Raw genomic sequence first — 22,071 nt, 5'->3', positions numbered from 1 at the left:
ATATTGAAACAATTATTTAACGCATATTGTAAAGAATGTATGATGCGGCACTAACAAGTCTTCCGAGATTAGACACCGCGACGTTAATCTCGTCGTCATGCAAACGTAAAAAGATTCGACGACACGGTATTGTAATAACAGCTGTAATTGTCGTAAATTGTGGCAGATTGTGATTAATGAGCTTTAAATTAGGTCTCGTTATATATACACGCTAATATCGAAAGTCCGATGCCGCGTCCTTGTATATCGTGTCGGTCGATTTTTTCGCGAAAGAAAAAAAAATCGTCTCATTCGTTTAATTATCATCGTCGTTAATATCATTATTAAAATTAATATCTCTGTCTGTTTATTTTCGCTGAGCGATCGACATGATCGCCGTTTATCGTATGGAATCGTTCGATTTTAATTAATGGGCGTTCATATCGCGATTAAACGAACCGTCCGCGCGAATAAAATATTCATCGAATGCAAAGGCGCGCGGCGGGCGTGTATAAACCATTAAGAAATAATAGCAACAGAAATTTGCCTTAATTGGCGCAATAGCCGAGCCGCAGTGGCGTACAGTGTGTGAGAGGCAACCTTCCCCCGTATAGTCCTGACAATTAAACGTGACATGCGGGAGATCCTGTATGCGTCAAGTCACTGTCCGCTACTGCTGCTGCTGCTGTTGCTGCTCATAATTATGCAGTAATTAGAGAGGTTTGTCGGCAATTAACATCTTGAATATCATCGCGTCTCTCCGCGCGATATCGGCCGGTATCGCCGTTACCCTTTGATCTGTCGGATAGTGTCCATGCATCACTTCTCAAGGACAAAGAGTTTTAATTCTTCTCTCTTTCTCTTTCTCTCTCTTTCTCTCGTCTAATATGAAAATTCTTTATTTACCCACATTGCACAGAGTGGCGCAATAAAAATGTGATCCTTGGCTCGTTATTATAAAGTAGAAAAAAATATTCAATTTCGTATTTAAATAAATCATTATTACATTATGGCTGATTCTAGAATTCGTTTATCTGCGCGCGCGCACATAGACAACTTTAAGAAGATGATAAATCTTGCATAACTCTTTCAGATATCTCACAAATAAATGCCCCTTGTACGTCATCGATTTTCGAAGCCAGCGCCCGTAACTTCTTTCTCGTTGTTCGCGCTTCCATCTTTCGCGTGAGATATGTGTAAGCATCAAGGATATCTCTAAGTTTCCGATCCAGAAGAGCCTTGTGTCTCGGCCGTTAATTGTTTCATCGACCGAAAGTCCGCGCGCGCAGAAGCTCGCTCCGTCTCTCTCTCTCTCTCTCTCTCTCTCTCTCTCTCTCTCTCTCTCTCTTGTGTGGCAACAAAAGAAATCGAATATCCCGCCGTCCTTTCTTTCCCCTCCCCCTTTCCACGTCCGTGTCCCTCCGCCACCCGTATCTCGTACGTTCCTCTCTCACCGCCGCCCCCCTGTACCCGACCGGGATATAATTTCCCGGGGCAAAAAGTTTCTAATGGCAGAAAATCTAATATATATCGCTTCGAGCCCCGCCAGTTCCGCCGGCGCTCTGTGAGCAGCTTTTCTTGTAATTAAGTTATAACTAAGGACAAGCGCGCTCGCGTGTGTATGTGCCGACGGTAATACGACGGTTCCTCCGACGGGGGGTGAACCCAAGAACGTGGAGAACAGAACAAGTAGGGGAATGTTCGCTCTCCTCGCGCGCAGGGGAGTGAAAAACAATAAGAAAGCTCGCGCTAATCCCCACCATATATTATAGCTGCCGAGAGTGTTTCTGGCGCCGACCGGAAGCTGGGTATGAGTCCGGCTCGGGATCTTTGCAACTTCGAGAAATGAAATTCTGTTTTATATAAAACTTTTCGCGGAACGTTTCACTTGCGTGTAAGGCGTGTTCTTTAAAATTATCGTTCCGATAAATTAAAAAAAAAAAAAAAAAAAAAAAAAATGAAAATGAATACACGGATAATTAAAGAAATTCCGTAACAAAGCGCCAGTTTAGAGAAAGCTATAATTTTAAGAAAAGCCGCATCACGTGCAGCGTGACAAATTACGGTGCAAGTATCATAATTGTAACACCGATGTTAAGCGAGAGACGGGTCGATCTCCGCGGAAAAGGAAGACATAAGGGAAATGATGGTCATCGTGTGGACTCGCGTGTGTATACTCACGGAAGTCATATGTATTGTGCACATCTACCCGGCGTTCATATCGCGCGCTTTTCTCAGGCTGCAGTTAACGACCACCGTGGTGGTCGCACACGATGTGCGGTGGCACTCGTGATATGTAACAAGGTACGCGTATGTGCAACACACCTATTCTTTGCCATAACAAGAAAGAGAGACAAAGAGAGAGAGAGAGAAGAAGAAGAAGAAGAAGAAGAAGAAGAAGGGATGGTCATTAGGTAACAGAGACTGATTTTTCCATCGGGACTTTTATTTAGACGTGTGTGGCAATGTTTTTTATCGCATTCGTGCGGTGATTAGACACTTTATTCACTGCTACTCGCGAATGAGTCTACCGAGATACTATGTTAATCGCAGATCGACGTACAAAGACGCGCAATAACGTTATTTCTTTCATAACATAAGATATTGCGTGTGTACATACAATTTAGATAATTTGAAAAATAGGAAAATATTTTAGAACTATATAGCATTTTGTTTACATATTTTTTGGGTAGCGTAAAATCCAATATAAACAGATATTTAAAAAAAAAAAGCGATAATAAGCTTGTAAAACGAGTTTTCTTATCGCGGTTGTAATTTTCCTTTTACGATATTAATATTTTACAAAAATGTCAGAAAACAAAACGAGCGTGTAAGAGAACCCCGCGAGATGAATGGGAGGTGGAATAGAGCCGCGAATGAAATTGGCCGATAATTATCGTAGCGTGCAAATATCGATAATAAGTCGATGTGAAGAAGAAAAACGGGTGAGGCGAAGGTAAGACGGTGGGTTGGGCGCATTGCGCGCCCGGAAAGGAACAACTCAATTGCGCGAAATCGAGTTAGGTACCAGCACGCCGGCGGAGATGTAATTAATTAATTCGAGAACGCCATATTGCTACTGACGGCCGAACGGAGAAATATTATTTCCTGGCTGGCGGGACAGCGGAGCGGAAGAGGAGGCAGAAAATAAAGCGGTCCCAGTTCTCTCTTTTAATCTATACCTTTGCAGAAAAAACTGCCTTCTGATATTCATTCCTTCTTGCGATAATAACATTAGACGAACGCTCGAAGCTTTTTTCAACTTAAGAGAACTATTTCAGCGCTGATTTAAGACGTGCATTAATAACTTGTTCAACAAAGCGTGCTTAAATATAATATATATCAAGAGGAAGAGAGAGAGAGAGAGAGAGATAGTAGATACTTATATGCTACTTTTGTAATTAACTATCTATTCAAAGCATACAGGGAATATAGTCTTTCGTTAACGAGGTGAGTTCAACTCATAACGTTTAATTAAGGTGCTGTACAAAGTAAGAACCGAAGAAGGTGGGCTGGGGGCAATCGGGCCCCGATCGTGACCGGCCCAGGGGCAGGAACGCGGTTAGATCCCATGATAACGATCTGATAAACCGCCCTCCCAAGATCGCGAAGAGACTACGTGCGCGCCGCACAGGAAAAGAAGCAAACTTCGCATAAATTCTGAGACCACACAAAAAAATTGACCTTATTAAAATATTATTTTTACAATCACGTGTGGTGTAAACGCACAAGCGTTTATCAAAACTGTATGTACGAGAAAAATTAATAAATTAAAATAAATAAGCAAACTATAATAAGTTAAAAAAAATAAACAAGAAAGAATAGCAAGAAATATATAAGAAAGAATAGCTTGAGCACAAAAATTGAATTTATTTTTAAACTATGAGAACAACAATAAAGCCAAAAACAATTTGTGTGTATAATTTTCTGAATTTTGTATTTCGCAAAACGCGCGCTCCAACTTTAACTTAATAATCCTTCTTTTGGAAATCAAACGTGCGAGAAATCCGCCGATAATGCAAAGCGTGACTGACATTCGATCTATCGCACAGTATAATCCTATCAAACCATGCTTCTAAATCCACTATTCCGGAATCATCGCGAGAGAGTGCTTGATATTTTTCTGTTTCCCAAATGTTTTATTAGAATTTTTTTAATTTTCCACGTTTACAAATATATAAATTTAATTTAAAAAAAAAACACAAGAACTTATAATTCTTAATCAGAATAAATAGAAATAAAATAGATAAATAAAAATTTTATTCCCCGAGATAAAAATAGATCTTTATTTACTTTTTCACTTATCGTACGGAAAACTTATATATATAGACTCTCTATTTACGTAATACAGAAAACGACAAGATAAAAAATATTTCTGAGAATTACTAGAAGAGCCGTTTGTCGATGAGAGAACGCGAGTGATGAGAACTCGCATAATTCAAGTGCATCTACAGATTATCCAAAGCGGATGAAGCTCCGGGAGTTTCGTACAGAAAGGCCGCGCGTTTAAAATAGCTAAGTTACTCCTCCCCACAATCTGAAAGCAACCCCAATAGCCGCGCGCCGCTCTAATCACAGAAAGAGGGTTGGTTTTACATTTTAAATCCTGCCGGCGTAACTATTGACCACACGGCAGCGACCATTGTGAAATTAATCCCGCGCTATTTTAACTTGAAAATAATAAACCGCACAGTTTTGAGATCGGTGGCATTTCTACAGTATTCTAATATCGCTACGATCAAATATAAATATAAATAAGCTAGATATAGAAACATGTTAAATATCACACACACGTAACAAAACTTTGCAGAGTAGCGTGAACCAATGAGAACGCGATTCGCCTAATGTATTCTAGTGCCGGGGATGCACCCGATGTTGGACAACGAAATGGAAGGGGGAATGATGGCACACACACAGATCCAATTAACGAACGCCTCAATGCAAGCGTTGAATATTCGGAATTTTTTAGAGATATACACGTTAATATATATTTCGTGTGAAGCGGCATCGTGGCTAATTTAAAACGACACATGCGGGAGACAATTTTTTTCGGTGAAAAAACATCGGAACTAACGAGAGACAGTTTGAAATATGCTGGTAGCAATGTTCACAGCGATGTGAAATTAATTCACTCGAAAAACGTTGAAATAACTCAACTGTCAATTTAAAAAAAAAAAAACCTAAATTCGAGCGTGTGTTGTTAGAAAAATATTCTCTATATAAAACTAATTATAAAACTTCTGATATCATTTTATCGTTAGGCCACAAGGAACCCGAGTGAATTTTACGACTAAAATTTTGTTCTAAAAAAAATATTTTTATGACTGAAATTTATTACCTTTCATTTGCAGAAGCATCTTATAAAAGATATTCATAAGAAGAAACATGTTCTATTATCCGTAACCTGTTTTAAATGTGACTATCGCATAAGCATCCATATTCACCAATTGATATTACTGCGAGATCGATCTTATATCACTTTATTAATTATTAACTGAATAAAACAGCATTTTGTATAACTTTAGATTTTAATTGGTGATAATATTTAAAATCGTGTTGCACTTCACAATCATCTTCTTTATGCACAGTCACAAATTTTTCATACATTTGACAAGAAAATGCTCACGAATCACATAATAACTATCACTGTATTTTTTGTTTTTAAACAGACATATTCAAGTTAACTTGCTGCTGGCACCTTTTCTACTGAAGAGAGCTTCTGCCAAAGGGAACCAAGAGGACTCTGTTTGCTATGGTCAGCATTGCCCCTCTCTCATCTGATCATGCCGTTTCACCCCCACAGGGCCATCAACGGTGCGAAAAAGAGAGAAAGAGAGAGAGAAAGAGAAAAAGGGTAAAAAGAGAGGGATATAGAACCGCTATGAGTTTCTCGGACTCGTGCCATTTCTTTCTCGCACAGCCAAGGGTACATATATTATTCACCCCGATCCTAGGCACTGAATTATAGAAACGTTTTTTTTTCTATCCTCTTCTTACGATACATGACAGACGCCGCGTTTAATTGTGTCAACTACTGCTCTTTGAAATATTTTGGAATAAAAACTCTCAAATTAATTTTAAAAAATTCAAATTAGTTACTAATAGTGTTTTGGTGAAAAAAAAACGAGAAGTAATAAAAACGGCGTACAAATTTTACTGTAAGAATTGATCGTAAAATCAGAGACGAAACGTTGCTTTGTCAAATGTAGCTTCGGGTCTCTTGAGTTTTTTTTTTTTTTTTTTGAAAGAAAAGAACAAAACACAAGAAGGGTAAAAAAAGGGTACCGTTACTTTTTTTACCGTTATGCACATTGTACCGTTATGTGCTTCACAGTCAAAACCCCATATTGAAAAAACCTTTCATCTACGAGAAAATTTATGTACAGTATTGACATTGAACACACACAAACTAAAGATTTCATATTTGACTTTTCTGATTAACTCAATCATTTGTAGGGAATCTCAAACAAACAAACCAAGAATGTATGTAATATCCTCTTGCCATATTTTTAGCTATCCTTTTAGTTCTCATAATTTATTGCGGTGGACGAATAATAGAAGAAAGAGTACCTCTCTTTACCGGTTCGACTCAATCACATAAGTCATGTTTTTTATAACGCAATAACTCTTTTAAAAATTTAGCTTTTTTTAGAAAAACACCATTTTTGTATTTTTGTCTTATAGAATTTTTTGTAAGTCTTACAGAACTTCTTGAGATTAGGTAAAATTAATTGCAACTGTAAAAAAACGAAAACCCATATTTCTCTAAAAAAATACATTTTGAAAAATATTTTTTTACATTCGTCGCTTTCTCTTTTTCAATGTCAATATTTTTTACTTTCTAATGCAACAAGCAAAACGTACGTGTCGATTTCACATAATCAAATAAATTCATATATCAAGTATTTTATCTTAATTTGATTCTTTCGAATAGGTACACACAAGAGATCGAACGTTTAAAACTCCCTGTGTATGCTGGTAATAATAATAATTTTGAATGTCGATCGGACAATTGCGATAGATTTGACCTTATCGCGGGCTACAATATAAATAAAACGGCTGTCTGCAAAAGAAGCGATGCGTCTCGGCGTTCAATTAATTCTATACTCGGATCGATCTGCAGATTATCTAATTCGGTTAATTAATCAATTGCCTTAATTATTACCGACCAGGCTCGACGTACGAAGCGCCAATATTCTCGATGTAATACATTCTTCCGAATGTAATCGAGTTTGTTATTGGTGTTTCAATAGCTATCTTCGTCGAACGTAAACCGACATAAATCGTTATTAATTCGTCGTTCTATTCTTGGCTGTTCTGACGTTATTACGCAAACGATCAAACTATCCTCGATGAAAATTCAAGTTAGTTACTGTTTTAGTGTAACAGACGGGGAACTAATAAAAGGGGGGATACAAATTCTATCGGAAGAATTGATCGCATCAGTAACGAACGACGATAAAACTAATACATTATAAAATTTGACATATATAAAATACATATAAACATCATTAGCATATACATATATAAAATACATCATTGGTATATACTATTAATTATTTTCTATTGTCAAAGAATTTTCTTAAACAAATTTTAAAACGTAAAGAAATATTATTATTGATAAAATGACGGAAGCAACTCCGGAAGAAGAAAATGATACTTAAGTGTACATTCGTGAAAAGGACGACAAAGAAAGAAAGAGATGCAGAACGAGGGAGAATTATACAAACAGGGAAACAGACGCTGTCGTTCGGGGTGCGTTGCAAGTCTCGAGCAGCAGCTACCGATAAAATCCATCGACTCTCGATCGGCTCTTGACGTTGTGAATGACCGACTTTGATCTCGTACGAAAGTAATTTCAACATCTTTAAACAACAAATCACAGAGTCTTTTATTTCGAACGGTGAGAAAAAAAAAACATTGAAGGTTTTAAAGATAAAAGATTGCCTTTCGATATATGCGAAAGTATGAGAAAAATTTATGAAATAATTGCGCATAGTGGCGCGTGTAAATAATTGACCCGAGAAGATATATCTGCGTATACCGTGTACGGGTAAAAGATATCGCCCTCCAATGCATCGTATATTATACGTTACGATGAGTATAATAATTAAACGCTCATCCCTCATTATTCATACGCTTGAGTGCGCGTAATGGAAGGCTCGTGCATCTCAAGCCACGAGAAAACGTTCGTGCTCTTCATTTTAACGCATGTGCGGCAAATCAACAAAAAGAGTATACGAGAAACAGTAATTACTCGAATGAGAAAGCTTATCACGTTTCTGGTATGCAATGTGTATCACAACAGATATCGCAACACGCGCGGTTTCTAATTTTTTATTTTCCATACAGGTATTGCCTGCTACGAACGTGTGACTAATACGCGTGAGAGAGAGAAGCAATAAACAAATATATCTTAACCGTGAAGTGTTTGTTAAAAACGTGTCGTTTGTTGTTAAACTAAAACTGACTCAGAGTAAACACATTGTTTTTATCTCAAACAAAAACCTAATCGGAACCGCTGTCATTTTTATAACAATTTGTTTAACATATTACTTTTTAATATGAAATATATATCTACAAACGTTACGGAAATATATCGTTTAATTTTATCTCGTGACAAGAGTCGCTCCGCCGCGTACTCTAATGTGTTGGGGAAAGTTGGGAAAATAGTAGCCGGTTACCGTGTGTTTCGTTGATTGAAAAGCGGGGACAGCCTCACCCACGCTTTTCCGAGGAGTCAAAGGTCGCAGTGGAGCGTCCCTATTTTGCAACCACCCCTTCGCGCCAACAGTAGTGCATTTGACCAGAGCATTGTCCGGGTGGAATGGGACGATTGTCGGGTTGAATCATCGGGGACGCAGGAGGGAATATTCAGGGATGGCCGATGGTCAGCGGCATTATTGTTACCTACGCGTGCAGGGCTGCGCCACCGGCTTTCTCTCTCGCGCCATCACGATCGTGATCTACGATTTGGGTCTGATCGGGAAAATGGAACACGCATACACACACTCGAAATTGTGGAGCGCGGATCCTTTTCATCTGAGTTGACCCGTGCCAGATCGGCCCGCTGCACAACCCTCACCTACGCGGAGTGAATTATTGCTTTTAATTGTGCGCGCGGTAATGGGCAGGCTGGACAAATTTCCGGGTGGGAAAAACGGAGATTTTACGAATAAACGAAGGATTCTCGACGCGTGGTCCAGACACATCCGCCAATTAAACTCGATTGAATGTTTCAGGAAGCCGCGTTGATCCCGCATTTGGACGCGAACGTCGTTCAATGAAAACATAAAACTGACCATGTGTGCCTTTTGTAGAGAAATTTAGAAGCGCGCATCAATTATGCACGCGACATAAAAAGTAAAAAGTCTCTCAGTGTGTGTACACACTTATATTTTTATTCTTAATTATTTTTAATCTGGAGAGACTTAACTTTGCTATGCATTTATTTTTTTTTCTCGAAATATAACTAATTAACAATAATATTTTCATGAATTCTCGGAAACTGAAGTGCCAAACGAGCAATGACTAAGATTGAAAAATGAAATTTATTTTGTTTAAAAGATCTTTAGTCGACGACATTGTTAACAGATAATCTTAAGCGCGCGGTGTTACTGCAACGAGCATATTTTCGGAGGGAAAAATCATATTGTTCAGCAACAAAGCGAGAAATCGGGGGTCAAGCCAGATCGATCTAGGGTGCAGTGGACTGCGTCATTGTAGGTTGTATAATGACATTGCTCGTATGTCGCGACTGTCAAAGGTCAGCTGTGGGTCAAAGTTCGGTCTTTCCGATCATTCTTTTGGGACAGTTATACACTTCATTATGATGTACTTGAAAAAGAAAAACGAACTGAACATACACACACACACACGACCATTATTCGCAATTATAAGTATATTTATTGTGATTGTATGACGTATTTATTGTGATTGTATGCGTTACCTTATAACACAAAGTACAATGGTAAGAGTTACAAAATTTATTAAAAGAATTTGGTAAAAAAGTATTGTTTGAAAAAAGGCGTTTTCTAGACAATACTTTTTAGAAAACTTGATAGTTTATTTTTATATACATTCTGCTAAATTATTTAGAAAGCATTGTTAATGTTAAAAATACTCTGAACAGAAGTGCTTCTATAAATTTACGATGACAGCTTGTCGGAAACTCTTTTTTTTTTTACCCTTCAATCTAAGATTTATTGCCGATGTTTGCACACCAAAAGTTTTTTAGAAGAGTTTATGTACTTATTCTCTTATATGATGGGAAGGAAACTTTTCCTTACACGAACACACACATAGGTTAAATTGGTTTCTTAAGAATGTTCTGATCAGTTTTTAGAATTATTTTCGTGCTTGCCGTTCTCGGATTAAAAGTTTGATAAAAAGAATTTATGCAAAAATTTACACACAAACAATTATCCACCTTAACGATCGTATCTTACAATAAAAATAAATTTGTTAAAACTAAATAAAAATAAATTTGTTAAAACAAAATTTGTTATAATATTATAATTTGTTAATTGTAATTTGTAATATTGCGTGATTCTCAGACACATGTGCAAAATGCATGTTATAAACAATAACTTGAACACAAAAATTTGTTTTAAACAAAAAGCAAAACGAGAGAAACGAAGAGACAAAGAGAAAACACGATTTTACCGAAGATTAAATCGATGAAAATGCACGCGCGCTTCCGATTAACGTTGAAATGAGTTTCACGGCGAAGAAGCCGATAGGTCGGACGCATAAATCGCATTCCATATGCCCAGACCTAAACTTCACATTTACCGAAGGCTACTTCGGGTCCGCGACCCAGGAAGTAGGTAGTAATTTCGAGCGCAGGGGCCGACGAAATTAGCAGGCAAAGAGTCGGGAGATGATTTTCCAAAATAACACGTCCCTTCTACAATGGGGAGGCAATTTCCCGGGGACCAGCTGCCGACACCTATCTGATTTATCATCTTGCGTTCTCGAACGCGAAGAATCGCCCTTGACCGTCCGGGCGGGAGAGAATATCCTCTGCTCCGCACGGCGGCACACGTTTCTTTTCCTCCAAGAAAATGGTCGGTAGACTTCTCGCTAATAATTATATCGTGCGCCAGGTCATCGTGGAGGAGAGCCTCTTCTGATACTCGCGAGCGCCGCGTGAAACAAAGAACCGGGAAAAATACGATTTTCGTGGGCAGATTAAAGTATCAGTTAATTGAATCTCTTTGTCGAGAAAAATTCATATTCATGGTTGAAAAGTTTGAAAGGGTCATTCATGTGCTTTTGTTACATCTTGATCCCTTTATCTTTTTTCTTTTGTATTTTCAATTCTTTTTTTTTTTTTTTTTTATTCATTAAGCACATATGTTTTAGAGTTTACGTATCTTTGACATTCCGAAAGAATGACATCAATCTCCGACAAGTAAAAGAGTTTATTATTTTCCCGAACAACCTTTTAAAACTAAAATTTTCCTTCTCTGCACGCACATTTTTCTCTTCACATTGAATTATTTACGACCACGAACGACAAACTTCGCATCTATACTGCGAAACGCAGAATTGGTTGGCTGTTAGTTCGCTGGAATGCGGCGGAAAAGACAGATGGGGGTGGGATGGGGGTTTGTTCAATCGATTATTGATTGGAAATGTAAGCCGGAGAGCGTGCAGAGGGGCGACTCGAGCGACGGAGAGGAGATGGTGTGTCGGGAGGGAAGGGGAGCAGTTGAAAGAACAAGCGGCGGGAGGGGAAAGAGGGTAGGACATCAGAGCTGGTACGGATCGACAGATGGCCGCTGGTCAGCACGACCGCGCCGAGAAACTCACCAATTGGGAAAACTGCTTTCCGCTTGAACCACGACGCGGATCGCTACCTTGTACCCCGACCTGATTCTACTGATTGCAGTCTTAACTTAACACCTGTCTAAAATACCAGTCACGTTCTAACTCTTTACACACTGTTGGTTATTTTCATGCTTCAAAAAAATTATCTTCCCGTGTAAGTTTTAGACGGACGTGTCTATCGAAGAATTTAAATCGATCGCCAACTTATAAAATAAACTTCATATATTATCAGTTCTGTATATCAGTAATTATTTTCAACTAATTAAAAGTTGTTAATCATCGCAAAAACTATGCGCGCTTTCGCCGCGTGCGATTTTTTTCTAAGAAGCGACAAGAATCGACAGTCTATAAGAAAATCGACTGGTAGGTAATCGAAGATAAGCGATATCAGTGTCGAGACGATTTTCGTTAATCGCCGTCAGCAGCTCAGATGCCGGCACAGACATGAATACGGACACGAGGACGGTGTCGTAGGTCATACGAATAGGTGTTTAACACCGTTGTAGGCGCGATATCAGTGTCGACGATCGTTTATCTAAATGCATCCTGTGATTACCTCGGTCGACACATGTGCAACCGCGTATTGGCGCAAATGCGCGCTGCAACGATCTTTCTGAACTCCACCTCGGCCACCTTCTCCGCCTCATCTCCTCTTCAGGTACCGGTCACCGTCACAGGCATCACACCACCACCGCAAGACACGACGACAAGCACCGTCCGGCTCCCTCGCATCCCTCGGGCAATCTTTTCAATTTAAAGTCAAGTATTATGGCTTAAATTGCATTATGGTTTCCTTCCCCAGGAGGTAGGGCCCGAGAGGAGCAACGAAGGGCGGCTCCTTGTAAGCAAGACTCAATCACGCCGCTTAACCTCTGACCCCAAACCCACGAGACGCGCGTACACACACACACGTACGCACACGACACGCCGCTCAGTACGCTCGTTGCAGCGTGTGTTGCACGCACGCATGGCCGCGGGGTATCCTCACGTGCCGCTGAGAATCCGATCGTCCTGCTTCCACCGAAATTAACATCGAAAACCTGTCGGAACGCACGCGGGACGTGCGAACACTCGACCGTGCGTTTCTTCAATGAAGAGAAATTTCTCTCGTCTCAAGCGAGACTTACCACCAAAACGCGGTTTCCAGAATTTACACCCGTTGGTTGTCGGTTTAAGCCCGGAGACACGTGAAAAAAATACGCACTTCTTCCGTACACCAAAATAAAATCAGTAATATCCTACACAAAAAAGTGTAAGTGTAAAAATTTGCGACCGACGTAAGATAATGTGCTTCAATTATAAATTATTTCACAAAGTATTTATAAACTCCCAAGGCGCGTATTTGATAGAAACAACAACTTGTTCGGACTTTCTATGCAGATACCGATCGACACGGTGTGAATTACTCATGCTTTAAATATGCAGAGAGCAACGCATCGCGCACGCCCGATTTAAAAGCAATTACGCCGCCTATATAGATTCGCTCAGTGATGTTGGGTGAAGATCAAGACTTCGGATTAAGACCTACACGATGAGGCGGGTCTTCGAGTTGTGAACGATCCCGACACTGTATACGCGCATACTTTTCATATACAAATGAATGAAACGACCCGGGCCCAACCCTGACCTTGAACTCGCTCGCCGAGGAAGAGGCGCGATTTCTCCGGTAACCGCCTCCCGACTGTAATAACGCGTTCCGCGCTGTCCATAAGGCATACCACGAGGCGAGGTGATGCGGACCCATGCATTTGCTTTTCCTTTTTTCCGTATTACGTTATCGGTTACTCCCCGGACTCGCGGCTTTCCTTCTCTCTCTTTCTCTTCGTCTCTTTCTATCGATCGCGCGCGTTACCGCGCGCATTTATCACACGCTCGCAACCGCGGCACGATAAGTATCGATAATTTTCATAGATCACTGATGCAAGCGCGGCGCCTCGTAAGTACAGGTAATTCCGCTATGTCGATCAAAAGAACTGCTAACACCACTAACACGATCTCTCTTGGCAAATTTTTTACCGCCTTCGAGTTTAGGATTTTTTTTTTTTTTTTTTTTTTTTTTTTTTTTTTTTTTTTTTTTTTTTTTTCATTTTCAAGGTTTTATATCGCAAATTAGCGTTGCTCCACATTAAAGTAACTGTAACTAGCAAATATATAGATAATATATAATTTAACAAAACTACTTTAGAGAAACAAAACATGTGTTCGCAGCGAATAAATTGTCGATGAAAAAACCAATCGAAATACAAAAAAATTTTCACTGCCGTTCAAAGTTAATCACAATTTACGTCGTCATATATATTTTCATATATATTTTACTTTCATACTTTATTATAACGAACTATCCCAAAGCAATGAACGCGGTCTTGGAAATTATATGCCAGCGTTTTTCTCGCCTATCGCGCGAAAGTTAATAGGAACACGATCGGGAATCGCGATAATAATCCACGCGATGTAACGCGAAAATATAACATCGCGGTGAAATAAAGTTGTTGGAAAAGTGCTTGTAATTAAAATGTTCGAAAAATTATAGATTTTCGGAATAAAACACTCGGCTGAGCAAAAACACAAATTATACAAGCAAGAATTTTTTTTTCTTTTTGCTTTTAAACGTTGCTCGATGTTACAACAAATAAGTAAAGAATCTCGAAACGTTTCCGACATTGCAATTCGTTCGTAATAAAAGCAATCACCACACGCGCAAAACTTCCATTATATACTCTGCTCCTTTCGTAACGAACTATACCGAAATAACATCCCTAACGGAGTAAATTGCGGGTCGCGCTTCTTCGCTACTTCGACGTGGCGCAATGCGAGCGCGATTTTCTCAAAAAAATCGGCGCAATGAATCCCGATAATGTCCAGCGCGCGCGCGCGCGTATCTCTACAGTAACGTACATACATACACCGGGATCGCGACTACGGAAAATAGTTGCGCGCTGGCTCTCGTTTTCTTTTAGCGCACAAGTGCCCCTTTAAAGTAATATATTTCTCAGGGATAATTGCAGACACAGCGATTTCGTGCAGCTCGTTCAGATCCGGCAGATACCGCGGAACTATACCCCGGCGCGGAACACGTATTGCACACGTGTTGCTGTGTGCAGGTATAGTTTATACGGCAAAGAAACAGCGAGAGGAGCGAGACGAAGGGCGATGAAGCGAGAAGGGAAGGCGCGCCGCACGTATGTCGGTAGGTTTATACACGCGTAGGTAGGCACTTACCTATCCATGTAGGTAGACACACTTATGTTTAAAGGAGAGGCTGCGCGGAGCACACGGGAGGAGACAGAGAGATGCGCAAGGATAAGGAAGAGAGAGAGAGAGAGAGAAGCGAGAGCGCGCACTGATAGAGCGTAACTGACTTCTTGGCCGGTGCATATTACCGGGCTGTTAGAGGGCGGAGCCGACTGATGAGTTAGCAACGTATTGACTTTATAATAATCACGTTAGCCGGTCCACTGTGATCCCTTGGATATTACGCGGTACTTGGCGCGAATTCACATACCGGGTGACGCAACGCGTTTTACAATGGCGATATACATGTGCGGAATCGAGAGAGGAAATAAAACCGCTCGGTTTCTGAATTCGATATCGCACAATGCGCTTGAATATTTGAATATATTTTACAGACAATTTTACGTGATACTTTACACGTGATATTGAACCTTCCGTTCGCGATATTCTTTCCACGACATTTCACGACATTTTTTCGCACCGATTTGTATAGAATTTATATCCGCGTAAACTTCGCCACCGTGTTCTTCTCTCTATCACATCAAGCCCGTTTCAAAGCACGCTGCAATCTTACGCACAATGTAATCGTTTCCGCAGTAATCGTAAAATATTTATTTCCCCGCGTAATAATATTCGCGCGGATAGATGTTTATCGCGACGTGGATCTCGCTCGAAGAGACCGCGTGGTGTGTACGCGCGAGAAAGAAAGACGCGAAAGAGTTGACATTTGGCCGGACTGCACGAAGAAGCTGTTACACGCTCGAGCGTATGAGATGCGTGGCCTAGAACACGCCAAAGAGTTCTCTTACCTGGCCTCTCCCCCTTAATTAGCGGTTTATCTTAATCGTTCCCTCAACTCCTCACAGACTTCGAGCGCGAAGAGAACCGCCGCCGTGCAGAAGATGAGGAAGCACGTGAGAGGCGCAAGGCGAGTCGTTACGTATTCATGTACAGCTGCTACGAGAGAGATAACGGCGATCTGCTTCTCAGGCAAAATAAGAGATTGAGAGAAAGATCGAGGCGGAGATCGCGAGTGATGCTGTCTCGGTTTTCTATGCCGCGTTTGCTGTCCGGTTGTTTGTTTGTTTTTTTGTTTTTTTTTTTGTTTTTTTTGTGTGCTCTCGCGTGCGATATTAATATTTCCCTGACGTTAGTGTCAATGACACGCTAATAGATAAAACCTTATGTTTTTCACGTGGAAATATATTCGAGACTCTTGTAAATGATCAAATCAAAGAAGAATTGTTCCAAGTATTTCAAGTGCGCATGATCTTAATTTCGATTAGGAGCGTAATTTTCCTAATCATGAATCGAGATTTGCGAGTTTACAGGTAGAGAGAGAAAGAGAGAGAGAGAGAGAGAGAGCGATCCACATCAATATCGACGTTGGCATTTTCACACGCGAAAAGCAAGACCGCGATTTCTCATAAATGATTTCCTAATGGGTTTTTCGTAGTTATAATGGACAGTAATTACAAAATGGTTGCTCGTTAAAGTACATAGTTAATCCCAGAAAACTGGATTTACCGGGACTCGTGCAATAGACCATTGCTCCCATATTTCCCGTCGCAACTTTCACGCAATTGATCAAGCAAACACAAACTTCTGGTAGTATACAAAACACGTAACGAGCTACAATCTGTAATTGCGAAAAAGTAAAACTGCCGCGATATACATACACACACACACACATACAACATTCCGGATCTATTATTAAATCGATTAATAAATCCAATCGATACATTAACATTGTAAAAGACCTGGGCAACTGTGAGAATTGACGCGGCAACGTAGAAACTCGACTTTTATTTGCTCCTTTCTAAGATGGACCAGATTGGATCTAATCCGCCACCTTCGGAAGAAATTTGCCACGTCTCGACTATCGCCGTTCTTTGCAACAAGTCGACGATACAGCTTCGCAAACGTCGCGCGCACGCGCGCGTATGTGTGTGTGTGTGTATATGTGTGTGTGTGCGCGCACGATCGAGAAGATCCTCTTAATTCTCGTTTTCACGCATCGCCCTTCCTAGACTAAAGATCGCGCGCGCCGATAGCAACTAACTTGCAAATCGCTCCCGTCCTGTGCAAAAGCGAACAGCGCGACGCGCGGTAACGGCTGCGGTGCAGTCTTGACCTCCAATCTCACCTCAATTTGCCTACACGCCGCCATTTGCGTCAGCGAGAACGGAGAGAGAAAGAGAGAGAACGCCCTATCTAAAATTATGATCTGAAAAAGTCTTGGGCCGTGTGTTGCGCGTGTACGTGTTGTACGTGAGAGATCGAGCGCACGTGCATAATCGATTAATTATAGGAAATCGCGCATTATTATATATTTCGCGGCTAATTTATACCTTTTTAATCCGATGCGCCTTTTTTTTTGCGGCGAATTAATCAACAATCGACTCGTTGCTCATTATTATGCGTTCGTCAAACGACGACGGGGTTTATTATCGTTTTACTCAAAATACATGCTTCTCTTGTAAAAGATTACGAAGGTTCTAGGAATTTATAATGATAGATAATAACGTTCTGTTTAGATAATTTATCGTTTTTTATTTTTTTTTTTTTTTTTTTTTATTTGAGAAATCTTATTTAAATTCTTAGCTTGTGTGTTTACCTATGTTGTATACATATTTACTTGTCACGTTATTATTTAATGTATATTGACAGACTGATCGATATATTGCTGCAATTTACACACAATCTCGAATGTTCTAACGTCTTGTTGAAGAAACATAAATTTCGTAATTTCTCTTTTAGCTTTGCATGTAACGTTACGACTTAACGAACTTCCCCCAACAGATTTGCGAAACACATAGTGAATTCCGAGGTGCACCTGAACGCGATGACAAATAAGCACTTCCGGCGTGAGCACTCAACCGTGAAGAGGATTGCGATCGGTTGACTTTAATGCGAGTTAATCAACTTCTTAAATATCGCTCCCGAGCGTTTGCCTGCTTGCGAAGAATCGTTCTTACGTGTACGTAAAATAAACCGTTTATCTCGACCGGTGTTAATTTGCGGTACACCTGCTTTTTGACGAACACAACGAGAGTGGACGTTTTTCCCCCTCATTGCTTCGCACTTGGCTCGTCGAACGTCGCGTTTTCAGATATAATATTGGAAGCGCGATTACTCCGGCGGATAATTAATGCGATGTGTAACACACAACTATGTAAAAAATAACTGCAGAATGTACTGGTACAGAGAAATTTTTTCGAAACAAATTCGCAACTGCGCAAGTGCGAAGGTATCGATTGTACGCAATAAAGAAACGCCCGGACCGTTCTGTTAAACGTATTTACAAGCGTTTACGTTACATTTTTACAATCGGGACCGGAGTATTTATTCGTCAGACGAGAAGAAACGACGCTGCAGTGCGCCCTGATCGATTTAACGCCAAATGTCGCCGTGTTTTACACGCGGCAATAATGGTCGAAATCTATGTAGCCAATATTTCAAAGCCACCCTTTCCCCGCTTGTGTGCGTCCCCAGCCCTCACCGTGAATCGCGCTCACCGACGGACACGTAGCCTTGGTTATTGGTTCGCATATGGACACAAGTTCGATATTTCATATTCTACAGCGAAATGAAAGTATAAACGCGTAGTACGTGTTGTTCGTAAAACACAATCAATTCCTGTGCGGTGGCGGGAAATGAGTAAAAAAATTCTTAAATGCAATCTTTGAGAAATCAATCAGTAAAATATTTTCAAAAAAATGCACATTTGAACAAAATAAATAAACAAAATCTGAATTGTCGTTTTTTAATTTGTTTTTTACATAAAAATATTTTTATATTTCGAGAGACGCAAAGACGTGTAATTAATTCCACAGATTCGATCAAGTAGGCGAAAAGAAATTAAAACACTCTTCATTCTCATCGCATATCAGCCTGTTACTCAACAAGTGATTTACGATCTACTTATTGACTGTCTCACTAGGAATATCCGAAACTTGGATTTGTGTCGCTGTCGCGTTCTCGGGTGGAAAACACGATGTCGCAACACATGTGGTTCTCGCGCGAGAGTGTGTCCACGAGCCCGTAATATTTTAGGGAACCCTTCTCGGTCCTTTAAAAACCGGCCGATGCATATGTCGGCGTTAGGCGACATAATGTTATCAAACTGTCCAGAAAAGGAGCCGCGCGCGCGCTGCCGATCGCCGCCGCGCCAGAACCTCTCGGGGGAGCACGTCCTCGTTCTTCGCCCACTTCGTCCTTATTGATATACCGAATAAACACACTTGGCAAAGAGCTAGGTCGGGACGGCTTTGCGAAGCAAATAGCTTTGGAAGAACCCTACCGTCCGAGGGAATATCTTTCTTATCCCGACGTCCTATTTCCTATGCGCGACGCTGATAACAGCGATTGTGACAAAAAAACATGTCGCTTCGATTCGGGAAAAGATAAATTCATTTTTTCCGATAAATTATATTGTCGTCGTTAAGTCGTTCTACGCGAAGTAACAGAAGTTTTTCTTTGCTCTGCGAATGAATTTATCTTCGGCAATTCGGATTATGATTTTTTACATGAATATTAAAAAGCAAATAATTTCTCATATATTTAACAAACATTAGTTACATGTTTAAGAAACTAATGTTCTTTCATATTGCATAAACATACACCCTCTGAAGATCGACACGCTCGCGAAACGTCATTTACTTCTTAACATCGCTTTTGAAATCTCATTCGGTCTCCGGTTTCACCCTCGTGGCTTTTAAGTTTCGACCCTTATCGACCACACCGTTGGACTCACCTCGTCCGGCGGTTATCCAGTAAATAAAGATGAGTAGTTTCTTTCTCGTATATAATACACACGCGCGTACACAATTCCGTGTGTGTGTGTGTGTAGCAACGGAACGACGGTTTTAAATTCCGCGAGTCAAAGAGCAATGTTTGACATGGAAATGTTGAGCAATGCATTAAACATACCGCGCGCCGAGTGCTTTCTTCCCCTCCCGTAAGATCCACCGCTTTTCCCCGTACAGACGAAAAGCGTACGGGGCCCGATCGTATATAACCTATGAACTCCGGACCCGAACAATCTCCCTCGCATAATGCGTCCGAGACGATGTGTTTATTTAGGCAAACGAGAAAAATCATCGTTCTGCCGGGTATTTATATAGTGAGCGCTCTCGAAATAAACGTTCGATGATCAGCGCCGATAACGCAGCTCCGATATAACAAGAAGTGGAACAACTATCTTAACTTCGAGAACGATAAACGTACATTGCCCTTAGTTTGTTTCATATCTATGTTTAATTATTTACCTATCCAGTTTGAAAAGCTAATGTACTTTGATGTCTGGTATTACAGTGTGATACGTAACATTTCAGTGAAATTGCCACTTGTAATTTCATTGCTGCTAAACGCGAGTTCTAGATTCCTCTCAAATTCTTGACGTGACATGCAAAGTTTATAAATCGCCCTATCATTATCGTCGGCGAATTGCGCGAAGCGGTGCGAGCCGAGATGAGCGTCGCAAATCCCCGAGTTGTGATTGGCAGAGAGCGCGAGGTTGGCCGAGGGTCGGAAATACGCACCTGTGAGACAGGCAGTTTCAATGGACCGTTCCGTAAAAGGAACTTCGCCCATTGTCCGGCAAATGACATCAAGCTTATTGCATTATTTAAAGAGCCTCGCTTTAAAGACCGCCTTAAACCACTGACCCTCGATTCGTCGAAGTGCCGCCACTGACGACGCACAAACGAGGTTTCTCACGGACGAATCGCGAGGGTGCGCGCGAGTCAGAATTCGATATTTTTGCTCCGTTAAAAAAAAAAAAAAAAAATAATGTTATTCATGTTGAAACAGTAAAAGGCAATATATTATATACCGCGCGATTCTTGAATTAAAAGTAAGTCTGTTTATTTTGGCATAATTATTTAAAGAGAGAGATCTAAAGAAAATTTTAATTCTTTGTACTTACCGGACGAGATGCCAAGCTTCGCATGAATGCTGCTGGAATTTCTGTGATCGGTGGTGGTAACAGCGGCGGCTAAGGGTGGTGACAGGTGGGGATGTATTAACGGCCCGCCACCTGTCGTCGTCGAGGTAGTCGTTGTGGCACAAGGATTTAAGGGTGATGTCCTCTTGAAAGACTGGTCTGTCCGCCACGCGACTTCATTGTCGCGTATCCAAACTTTACCTGTACACAAAAATTGAACAAACGTTCGATGTGTATAAAACAAACATGACAGCAAAAATATTTTTGGTCAAAATCATTAAAATATATTAATTATTGAGTATAAATTGTTATAGATAAATTAAATATATNTATGTTATAAAACAAAAGGTTTACTTATATAAATTTATATATAAATGTTTTGTTATTTTTTATGATATTTTTTAAAACTGTTCTAAAAAATATTTCTTATACGTAAACTACATTTTTTTTAAATTTTGTGTTAACACAAAACTTAAATGTTGCTTTTTGGAAAACGAAAGAAAAAAATATGCAGTTTTTTCTTCGACAGACTCTTGTTGGGCGATATCAGCAACGAACGATCAAATTGCAAAAGAGGTTCTTGAGATAAATTCTGCTCTGCGCGCGTATTAATATAACGCACACCGGCCCGTTTCTATGTGTGTGTGTGTGTGTGTGCAGAAAATGGTTTCTCTCCCCCGAACCAAGCCGTCGTAATTAGCGACCCTTCGAATCCCCTATTCCTGCGAGTTTTCCCGGTTTTCCCCCATTTCCCTTAATTTTTGGGAACAATGCCCGGCTTTGAATGTTGTTCCAGACTGCAGTGTCTAATTACACGGGGGCATGTATCGAGCTCTTCCTTTTCCCAAATTTGTAAGAGCGATATATATGGTGTGCCGAAATTCCTAAATACACGTGAAACATTTATATAATGTGTTATCGAAATATTCGGAAAAATTATACGAGACGATTATTATCGGCGTTTAGTGTTTGTACTTAAATAATTTAGCTCTTAGCATTTATATAAATTTCTTTAAAAACTTTGTAAATATATGTAGAATAACATATATTATTTTTTGTAAATAAATTTTAGTATCTTT

At 40.2% G+C, this 22,071-nt stretch overlaps 1 protein-coding gene across 4 annotated transcripts in view; it reads right to left on the bottom strand.

The window, feature by feature from the left end:
- The window catches only part of LOC109855772 (POU domain, class 2, transcription factor 2-like), a 110,939-nt gene that overhangs the window by 32,105 nt on the left and 56,763 nt on the right, over positions 1 to 22,071 (bottom strand). For all 4 annotated transcript variants that reach the window (XM_020430344.1, XM_020430347.1, XM_020430348.1 and 1 more), the window contains one exon: positions 20,975 to 21,193. In XM_020430344.1, the coding sequence (XP_020285933.1) occupies positions 20,975 to 21,193 (219 nt within the window). The remainder of the gene's footprint in view (positions 1 to 20,974; positions 21,194 to 22,071) is intronic.

This window comes from Pseudomyrmex gracilis, unplaced genomic scaffold (assembly GCF_002006095.1).
Source record: "Pseudomyrmex gracilis isolate BER0280 unplaced genomic scaffold, ASM200609v1 scaffold_98, whole genome shotgun sequence".
Taxonomy (NCBI): domain Eukaryota; kingdom Metazoa; phylum Arthropoda; class Insecta; order Hymenoptera; family Formicidae; genus Pseudomyrmex; species Pseudomyrmex gracilis.
The sequence above is the reverse complement of the archived record's forward strand: the minus strand, read 5'-3'. Positions and strand labels throughout refer to the sequence as shown.